Here is an 11,093-nt window from a genome sequence, read left to right as displayed (position 1 = left end):
ATTTATTAGAAATTAAGTTCTGATTTTAACGGACAGTCCTCACACAAACAAGTCGGCCGTGATGGCTTTGTCGTTGTTCAAGGTCATTCTCCTACTCACTTTCTGTTGACTCAAGATCTGCACGACTGCCTGCCGCGCTCATTGTCCTCCAGTCAAATCACTTTGCTTGGAATTGGCACTTGCCTCGTGCGGAGTAGCCCCTTTTACTTTTGAATAGCACGGAACACAGGAACGACACCATTTCCTGTCGATAGAGAGGGGCTCATTGAGAATGTCTGTGGGACGGTCTGCCATTAAGCACTCATTTGAAACTGGACCGTTGCGAGTGAATTCTTTCAGCTGTCTTGCTCCGCGTCAGATGTCATTGTGTGCACCATATTAAACCACTGACCCAGAGACAAAGCAAGCCATCCACTTCAAACGCCTGAGATGGAGGCTAATGACTATTAAATTGACTTGAAGAGACTGGCTCCTCCAATAAAATTCAAATTGTACTACTTATAAACTTTGTATTTCTGTATTTTAGGCCTAGATTTTGTCAGTTGTTTTTGTTGATTTGCCAGTGTTTTTTAATTTATTTTGCATTTCATATTCTTTTCTTATGCATAGTTATGGTAGTATGTTTTTAGTGAACTAATGTATATTGTCCAGTTTCAATCCTGATATATTTTCCCATGTCCTCTTATTATTTACTCATAGACCAGGCAGTAAGCAGCTACTACTAATATCACCATTTTAGTCTGATGACCATAATTAAAGTTCTTTCAAGTTCTCACTTCATTATTTTTCCCGTAATTAGAATTAAAAGGGTGTGAGTCTCTCTCGCTCTCTCTCTCTATCGCATTTCCTCTCTCTCTGTCTGTCTGTTGGTGTATTTTAAGTTGGAGACAGAGCCTTTTAGGTATGGTTGTGCCGTCTGCCAGGGATCTGCTAAAGCTGGTTAGTGTGACAGCTTGCTTTCAGCATTGCAAAGGTTAATTAGTATGGATGGCTAATCTCTCTGTATGAACACAGAGGTTAGGATTGGAAACACTAACACCATCATCACAGTGTTTCTTTCAGCTAATTCACTGTGCCAATCCAATAAAGAGGTACTAGCATGACCAGTGGGCCGCTAAAGCACTGCAATCTGCCCCAAGCCCACTGTTTCAAAGTGGCAACATCAGAGCATGGGGTGCAGGTCTTCACTCAAGATGCCACCTACACTAGAGCAGAGACAGCTGACAATAACACTGGTATTTCTTTTGTATGAGTGCACTCTTTTGTATGAGTGCACTTCTTTTAAGATATTTGTGTGTATTACAGTATGTGTGTGTGTGTCTGTGTGTGTGTGTTTGTATGAGTTGTATGTATTGTTATGTCTGAAAAAATTGTAAAAAATTGTATGTATTGTTATGTCTGAAGAAACAGTTTTATTGTAATTGTAATCTTTTGCAAGGATTACAATATGAGCGCACCTGCGCCTTGGATGCCATGGAAGGAGGTTGCCATGTCACTCTGACAGTGTGAAGACTTTGGCTTCATGGGGCATGGGGTTATTGAGGATCACTGTAAGCAGGATGGAGGGGGTCAGTCATGTTTGTGTGTGTGTGTGTGTGTGTGTGTGTGTGTGTGTGTGTGTGTGTGTGTGTATGCGTGTGTGTGTATGCGTGTGTGTGTGTGTGTGTGTATGTGTGTGTGTGTTGGGGTGGAGGAGGGCTAATTGGGACAGTGAGATTCCCTCACCCCTGCTGGGGGTTCCCAAGACCCCCCCCTCCCTCCCTCCACTCGGTCTTACCACTGGTGAGAGATTACACCTGATCAGCCCAGGCCAAAGAGAGAACGAGAGAGAGAGAGAGAGAGAGAGAGAGAATCAGGGGAGGGAGGGAGATCTATAAAGGAGAAAGAGACTCTTTCATTTCCTAATCCTTCCCTTTGAGCCAGTCCTGTTTCACCTCTTAGCCTCTTAAACACACACACAGTTGGAGAGACAGTGTGAGAGAGGGAGAGAAGTGGAGGGTAGAAGAGATTGAGTGATGAGAGAGATCTCTGTCTCTCACGTGCCAGGCCTCCTTTCCTGTGGGAATGAGATTGATTTGTGTCCTGTCTGTTGGTGTACATCTTTAATAGGCTTTCATTTCCATCGCTCTCTAATCCTGTAAGCACCGGATGTATTAAAGTAATTCTGTGTGTGTTTTAGTGGGACAATTCATCATCAGTGTTGCATTACTTTTTAAAAAATTCTTCTATTGTTACTTTTTAAGGAATGTGTTACATTATGTGACCATGAATTGTAATATTATTTATCATTTCCTTCAACTGAATTTGGTTGGGAAATTATATTGGCCTAAGTGAGTGTCAAAGCTTGATTAAACTCTACTATTGTTGATACAACTCAGTCACTGACATTTTCATGAAGTTAATTTATTTATTAATGCAAAGTGGCTATCAAGTAAGGTAATATCACATAGATGATATAAGCGGAGGCATGGAAAGCAAAAATGACCCTTACAATTTACTTGACTTGTGTTCTCGATCGCTGAGATGCCCAGAGAAGTGTAGAGATCAGTAGCAGAACCAGGTTCTTGCAGCTCCCAGAGGCATAACCTTATTTTTTCAAATATACACTGGAGAGATGTTAAATTCCTGGTGCTATATGTAGGGGATTTCACACAGTGGCCCTGGCCCATCAACAACCAAGCCTATGTACCATCAAAATCACTAACAAAGACAGTGAATGAAACAATGAATATTTAACTGTCTATAAGGTCCAAGTTGTTGGAGCAGATTCCGCACCTGCCTGGACCTGTTCCATGGCATTCATGTGGCACCACATACTGCTGAATACGACTCTCCCCATTGGCTACCTACAGTTAATGCTTGTGAGTATTGATTGGATTTTCATGGAGCATTACTGATAGGAAATGCCAGGCCTGTATCTATTCAGTAGAGTTTGTATCTTTGTGGTGTTTGTAAAGATGGATAAGCAAGCCATGCTTGTTAACCCTGGTCAGGGATGAGCTAGGCTCTGCTAACAAGCTTTCGTGTTGGATGATGGACCCCTGGAAACAACACTGCCGTATCTAAAAGGCTCCGTCTCTGTCTCTCTCTATCTCTCTCACATGTTCTCTCTCTCTCTCTCTCATACACACACACACACACTACCAATCTGTCTACCTTTCCCTCTTCCATACCCCCTCTGTTATTCTGTTATTTTTAACATACTGGTGTTTATTTGAACTGAAGTGCATTTGAACCTACTTCAACTGGAAGACAGTGAAAGAGACAGAGAGGCTCCTGGAAGACTTCCCGTTTTCCTCTCTTGAAATCTCTCCCATGGACATTTTGTGATTGAAGATCAGCAGAAATGTTCGGATGGTTCCAGGGCTACTTGAATAAAGTGGTATCACTTCTCAGTTTCCAGGCCCTGATTTAAATGGCTATAAGTGTGAAGTTTTAAGTCTAATTCCACATGATGGCTTTAGTTCATGCTGAGAACTTATAGGCGGACTGCACTTTGGCCAGCATTTAAATTATGGTCCAAGCCTCTATTTGGGTTTACATTTTTAAAAATGGATGGACTTTTGTGAACAGGGGTAAATTACTTTGGCTGAATGTAATGGCAGCTGCAGCCTTTATACCCTTTTTTAATAGTATGAATCCTTTTCTTTTCTGATAATAGCCACAACACCTAATTCTGGAGTTTAGCACATTTTTAAGAACTTCAAGCCAACCATTTAAGATCTGTTTTCATCCTTTATCATCTAAATACTGACAAGACTTAAGAGTAAGGACCAAGAAACATAAATGTTTTAAAAAATAAAGTATATTTTGCAATGTCAAATATAGGATACATTCTCATGACAAAATGGAAATCTTCATATAAAAAACAACATTGTCAAGGTAGACACTTAAATATAGATCTATATCTATTAATTAAATACTTTGTACAAATAGATAGACTAGGTCCGGTATCCATTGGACCACTGAAGTTATTTACAAAAAGTTTTAGGCTTGTTCTTGTCCACATATCATATTCAGCAGTCGCTAATAGAGCCTTCAATGTCGATGTCTGATTCGTTGCTAAAATCTTCATCATCGCCCTCGTCCTCACGACCTTGGGAACCAGGACTCTTGGGTGGTATGGCAAGTCCTAGTTTAGCCAATTTGGCTTGCTGCTGCTCCAAACTCTGCTTGCGCCACTTGATACGACGATTCTGGAACCAAACCTTAACCTGATGAAGAAATAAACCATTCGATTAATTAAACAGAAATACTATTGAAATGGAATATGCCTGTAGGCCTATAATGTGGTATAACAGGGAAAGCATAATTGGGGGTGTGGTTGCTTACCTGAGCTTCGGTGAGCTGTAGAGAGTTAGCCAGCAGGAAACGCTCGGACCCGACCATGTACTGTTGCCGGGCGAACTCCTTCTCAAGCCGGGACAACTGCTCGTTCGTGAAGCTGGTGCGCATACGTTTGGACTTGCCCGCCTTGTGTTTGAACATGTGCACGCCAGTTTTCGTCATGGCCGCTTCTGTGGAACAAGGTTGAGGATGAAACATTAGAGACAAGTTTTGCCAAGTAAATCTTTCATTCAATGTTTCAAATTAAAGTATTTAATATGCCCTGAATGGAATGCAGTTAAGGTAGTCATCTCTGTTTACCTTGTGCGTAAAGAGGTCCACGGTAGGCGGTTTGGTAGCCGTAGGTAGGGCAGTAGTACACAGGGTATCCAGATTGAGGGTGAACCATGTTCGGGCTGTAGACGTAGTGCGGCAATGAGTGCATCTGTCCATGAACCGAGTAGACGGAACCCACTGTTGAAGGATACTTCACAGTCTCCGTGAAGCCGGTCCTTTCCCTTGAGACGGTGTCTGGTTTGGAGAGCAGCGCATCGATGGTGAATGATTTTCCCGTACTTGGTTTCGCCGGCGACACATTACATGGTGTGCTTCCATAAAGTGACGCACCAGGACGCACGGAGTAGGCGCAAACGGATCCAAGAGGCCTGGCAGGAACTTGCATTTTTGATGAATGACAGCGAGCCAAAAAACTGGAAAAAAATAGTTGTCGTATAGGTCCTTGTGCGGAGCTCAGTAGATGTTTATCTCTCTGGGGTCAGAGGGATGAGTGGTACCTCTGTGGTCAGGCTGAGCAGCTTTTATGCTCGCCTGAGCACAGAGGTGTGAACGGGCCCCCACCGCGCCTTTGTCTTTCAAAGTAGCAGATGAGAGAAACCAGCGACGCTACAAGGTATCCAATTAACTGATGGAGTTGTAACAGGCTGGGATTGTCAAACATCCTAATAGCCCTTTCCATGACAAGAACCAAGAGGAAGCTCGGTCGCTGAGCGGGGGTTCAGGGCTTTGGGGGCAGGGGGTCTGGATTTACTACAAATTCTTGTGTGGATCTACTTCCAAGCTGTAATCATGGCCGCTGAGAACGCATTGATGTCTGCAAATCATCTTATTTCCAGATTCAGAAATCAAAGGCTGCCGCTCGATACAAGGCACAGCGGAACAAATAGCTTCACAAGCACAGGCAGAGACGGAAAAGAAAGAAAGACTGCCTTCAGATCACAACAAGACTTCTCCCTCTGATAAAGAGGTCTCGATTTCAGGGCTGAGTGTAGAATCATCCTAAATTACTGGCCTTGTCATGCCCTAAACACATTCAAAGTCAAGTGATAATTAGAGAAAAAGTTATTAGGTAATTTATCCAGCAATGATACTACTCAAAGCATGCCATTAAGTGGCCAACTTATTTATTTATATACATATTTAACGGGCAATAGTTGTCTTTGTATGGATATAATCCCTGATTTTCATAGATCCTGTATCTGTTATATCCTATACCATTAAAATAAACATACTGATCACTGTCTCCTCCCCCGCGAGAGAGAAAATGGTGCGAATGACACTTTTATCTTAGGTGTGTATAAGGTGTGTGTTTTTGCAGTTCGGGTGTTGAAGCCGTAAATTGGAGTGGAGAAATGGTGCACCTGGGCGTTGGAGTTCTCGCTTGGGGTGTATGGGGACTAATCGGGCTGTTGAGATGACTAACTGGCTGATGTGTAATTCCCTCGGACTGATTTTATAAATGAGTGAGTCAGTTTATAGCATTTAATACAAATTATCCCAAACCCATTTATAAATCTCCTGACAGCCATCTCTGTTGTGAAGCTCTCTCACAACGTTCCCTGCACAATCCCAGCACATCAGTATAAAACACAGAGCATTCCTTCTGATTTAAATCAGCTGGGGTATAAAAAGGTCATGCGAACTTTAGAAGTTTCCTTTTTTACATTTCTGTCTATTGAACATTACGAAAACAATATAATTGACTATTAGGTCAAATGTGAGTGTGTTCACCAGCTGGTGGCTGAGATTCTCTGATGCTTACGGCTCCTATTTGTTTTGTAGGCCTATAGCAGGAAATCTGCTATGTAAAGAACGCACCACATTATTAACTGTCAGTATACAGACTTGAAACGCTTAAGGTGAAACGTCGGCTCTTTGAAAGGAGCGATTCTCTCCCCTCTGCAAAACGTCTCTGTCTTTCATGATACGGATTATAGCCAGCTCTGCAAACTTTCCACGCTCATTGCCGAGGCTGTGGTAGCTCACGGAGAAGCTGCTAAAACGCGTTCAAACATATGAAGACAGCGTTTCCCTTTGACCTCATCTCTTCTAATTACACTCCCGGTATCTGACACTATAGCGTCTAATGAAGAGGACAAACAGTGCGCGGGCACGACCTTGGGCGCGCCGCCGAGCCGACCACCCACACCACACTTCTTATTTGCTGGCGTGTTTTTCACAACTGGAACCACGCCGTGAGAGGACGTCTTTACATATTACCGCATCTGTCCTGTCCCTCCCTCCCCGTTTCCCCTACACATCTGGCCCCTAGGGAGATGTTTACTTACTGCTCAAGGCCATGTAAGAGCTGACCAAAGGAGGCCACAGCAGAGCCCACTTTCCTGTCTGACAGAAATGTAAAAGTCAACCCTCAAGATTCCTTTGAATAGCAGTGTGTGTGTAAAGAAACATTCAAGTGACACCATGAACCTACATTTCAAATCCTTCATACACTTTTTGGAGTCTTTACTGTCTGAGCAAGACTACCTGACATGGGCATGAAAGTCTGTTGTCGATTCTGATAATTTGATATTTTTTTCTCCAAAATTAAAATGTAGACAACTAGAGCATGGTCTGTTGGAGAGCAGTTCAAAGTCAAGGCCTGCTAGGGTTTGTATATTGGGGCCAGACGGGGAATACGCTGAGAGGCTCGTTGGCCTGATGGCCCTTTTCATAGTCATACAGGAGAACAGTAGCTGCCTCTCCCTCCTCAGTGGGACCTGAAACTTACCCCATCTCACATGCATACATACACACACACACACATACACACACACACACACACACACACGCACATACACGCACAAACACATATGCACACGCACACACACACACACACACACACACACACACACACACACACATGCACACACACACACGTGCACACGCACACATGCATACACACTTACATTTCTACTGAGAATCGTGTTACTTTTAATGGCTCTGAAATAGTTTGTTTCAAAGTGCTTTTTAAAATGTAGCAATTAAGAGAGTGGTTGGTTGGCCAGCAGACATTTGGTCTGGTTATCAACCTAATTAACCCAACGTATGACAGATCATTCTGTACATTTATACCAGGTACAAGTACATGGTGTCTGTATTCAAATCGCAATACAAAAACTTTATCTTCATCCTAAACAAGTCCAATTTGGGTCCTCAAGCTCCATGCAGAACTCCTCCTTACACATTGCTACTATTATTTGTTGCTCTTATTCCTTGCATTACTCATATTCATTGTTTTGTACATAGTAAACCACTAATCATATATAGTATATATACTCTTTTGATCCTGTGAGGGAATGTTTATATTATGTATAATATTTGTATTTTTTTCAAGATATCTGTTTCAGGGTGTTAAATTGTGTCTGATTTTATTATTTAATCATCTATCTTAGTATTTGAGAGAGGTCAACTTTGTACATTACTGATTGTTTTTCTTAAAAGATCATTCTGGCTTCCATATGGATTGTCGATCTCTAGTGTTAATTGTAGGTGTTGGCTACTTTATAACTTCCTTTTTAGGAAAACTACAATCTATCCCTCATTCCCATTGACAGGTCATTGAGCAGAACAAAGGCTGGATAAGACAATGACATCATTATAATTATGAAGGCTTTTTTTTTCTCACCTGAGTTTCACATTCAACGCAAACACACACACCTCACACTCACACCTTTTCACACATTTTACTCTAATGAGTTTATAAGCCATAGGGCATTATCCAGCAAAATGGGCCACCTCTTTTTAAGGCTTCCATTCTATGGTTGCCATCAACATTCAGGTTGCAGGTAACAATGACCATCACCATTGAGGCCCCGACGGTTGCTGTGACTATGAAAAGGTGTTTAGTGGGAGACCAGGACCAGGTATGGTCAGGTATAGCCCGTCTGGCTTCAATACACATCTTCACAATCAGATGACAGCCTGATACTTCTGCACTGAAGTTGGAATATAGAAATCTAGAAAAAAGGGATATAGAACATCTATGGGAGTGAAGAGAAAGCTGAGAGTATAGTACAAAATGTGATGGAATTAGATATTAATTGTAGTTTGCATCATTTAGTTGTAAAAACACACTGCGCATGTGGACCTTCAAGTTCATGTTCTGCCAGTGACATTCAAATATAATTGGCTGATAATCTGATTTGTTGTGATTTGAGCAATATTCTTTTCCAGTCACGAAAGATACAATAAAAATGGAAGGACATTCTTAACTTACAGTTATATGTCATATAATCACATGTGACAAAATACACTAAAATAACTTGTTGGATCCAACATAACTCAGTTAAATAAATTGACAAATTGACAGAAATAAACAGATATAAATTGATGATTTATCATCAATTTATATCTGTTTATTTCTGTCAATTTGTCAATTTATTTAACTGAGTTATATATATATATATATATATATATATATATATATGCTAAATAAATCAAATAGGTTATTTATGATTGATTTATTATTATTGGGACAAATAAACTCTCCAGTCAGTTAGTTTGTCTGCTTAATTATTCTGCTTTTGGATTCTTGTAACTGTACTGCAGATGATTTGGATTTCCTGATTATGGATTATCTCTGGATAAACATTAAGATGTATCAGGCTTTCCTACAGTAAAGCCAACTATGACCACCAGATGGAAATTGTCATATCTTATTGGACTTTTTGTTTGATAATATTGATGATTTTAAGATGTCTTGTGGAGTGCACAGAAATGTTTCCTTCACATTATAGAGAGATGACATTATTACAAACAAAAGATGACATTATTATTTTTTCTTAAGTGTCTTTGTAGAGAGACTGCCTTGACATTATAAGTCTTGTCACTGACATCTAAAATGTATGACCATAGATATGTATTCATAACTGTATGACTCTTTTAAATATTCCAAACTGCCATTCCTTATTATGTTTATTTGCCACCATGTACAACCTAGGCATGTGTCAGATGTGAACTACATTACATAACCAATACTACAGTGCAGTGAAGCAAAAACCTGTGTTGTTTATTCAGTGACAACGGAAAAACAAAGCAATCTACAGAATGAACGTTTTAATGGTAAACAAATTGCTTGTTTCTTTCAGTACTTTCTTCTTAAAGTAATAGTTGGATACATTGGTTGATTGGTCTTTAGATTAATCAACAGACTGCCATTCACATTTCTTTACAGAAATACAGACACACACACACACACACACACACACACACACCACCAACACCACCACCACGAAGGCCAGTGTGTGAGTGTGTATTAGGTCCGTCTGGTGACCCAACGACTCCTCTTTGGCTGATGCTGAGGTGTACTTAGTGCGTGCATATCTAATGACTGTCATTAATCATGAGGAGTTCCTCACTTACGCGCATACGCACACACACACACACACACACACACACACACACACACAGACGGGAAGACAGACAGAGAGAGAGAGAGAGAGAGAGAGAGAGAGAGAGAGAGAGGGCAATAGCGAGAGCGAGCGCTCATCTGCAAATGCACAGCCGTTCACGCAGTCCTGTGTCATGTGTGACTAAGGCCCCATTACCCAGCAACTCTTTTGTGTGTCTCCCCACTGGCCATCAGCTATCCTAAAAGCCCATGCAGATGAGAGAGAACCAGCTCACCCTGCCACTTTGACTCTCATACGTTTAGTTTATTACTATCAGCTTTCCCCAAGATATGGTGGAGGCAGTGGAGGCATAGTTAGAGGTAGAAACTTCCTGGGCAGGGGATTATTCTGTAGCCGTGTCTCATGGTGAACATTTTGTAAACAAATTTGTAAACTAGCTATATTAAATAACCTATAAACAAAATGTAGGCGTTTTCCAAATCTGTGACATCTGATTTCTTGAATTGGATATCATTGTGTTAGTATTCATCACAACAAGTTCACACAAATACATTTCAATTTCTTTTTGCTATGGATTTAGGATTGAATGACTTAATCATTTAGTTGTACATTTATAAATGACAGAAGGCAGGTTTCTGTGTGAAATGTCTTATTTAACACAGCTGTCCACTAAAGTAAAAGTGTGTCAAAATTCAGTTCTGACCATGAAAGTGAATGTCAGAATATCAAGGTTAGTTGTAAACCAATAAACCAATAATGGAATGTGTGAGTGAGCGAAGATCGATCCATCTTCAAGTGTTTTCTCTCAGGTGGTCCTGTGTTGGGTTGGGGGTTAGTATTGGGGGGCTGGGTGGGTGGGTGGGGGGGGGCATTTACAGGGGTGTTTTAGAGCGGTATTTAGGGGGTTATGCGTGGAGACACCCTTTAATGGAGGTGAGAATTGGTGGGTTGGAGGATAACACCTAAACTGTGTTTACACTTCCTGTCATTTTACCAGAGAGAGAAAGAGACAGAGAGAAGAGAAGAGAAGAGAAAGAGAAGGAGATGAGGAGGAGGAGGAGGAGGAGGGTGGAAGAAAGGGAGAGGAGGACGAGAGACAGGGATAGCCTGAGGGAG

At 41.3% G+C, this 11,093-nt stretch overlaps 1 protein-coding gene across 1 annotated transcript; it reads right to left on the bottom strand.

Moving 5' to 3' along the window:
- Window positions 1–4,016: 4,016 nt before the first annotated feature.
- Window positions 4,017–5,008, bottom strand: noto (notochord homeobox). Its single transcript, XM_076300116.1, has 3 exons — window positions 4,648–5,008; window positions 4,333–4,517; window positions 4,017–4,214 (listed from the first exon to the last, which is right to left on the bottom strand). The coding sequence occupies exons 1-3, from the start codon at window positions 5,006–5,008 to the stop codon at window positions 4,017–4,019; spliced, it is 744 nt and encodes a 247-aa protein (XP_076156231.1).
- Window positions 5,009–11,093: the final 6,085 nt, after the last annotated feature.

Source organism: Alosa pseudoharengus, unplaced genomic scaffold (assembly GCF_046254945.1).
Source record: "Alosa pseudoharengus isolate Yale_2024_CS ecotype anadromous, Long Island Sound unplaced genomic scaffold, YU_APseudo_1.1 YU_APseudo_1.1_scf_22, whole genome shotgun sequence".
In the NCBI taxonomy this organism is placed as follows: Eukaryota; Metazoa; Chordata; class Actinopteri; order Clupeiformes; family Clupeidae; genus Alosa; species Alosa pseudoharengus.
The sequence above is the reverse complement of the archived record's forward strand: the minus strand, read 5'-3'. Positions and strand labels throughout refer to the sequence as shown.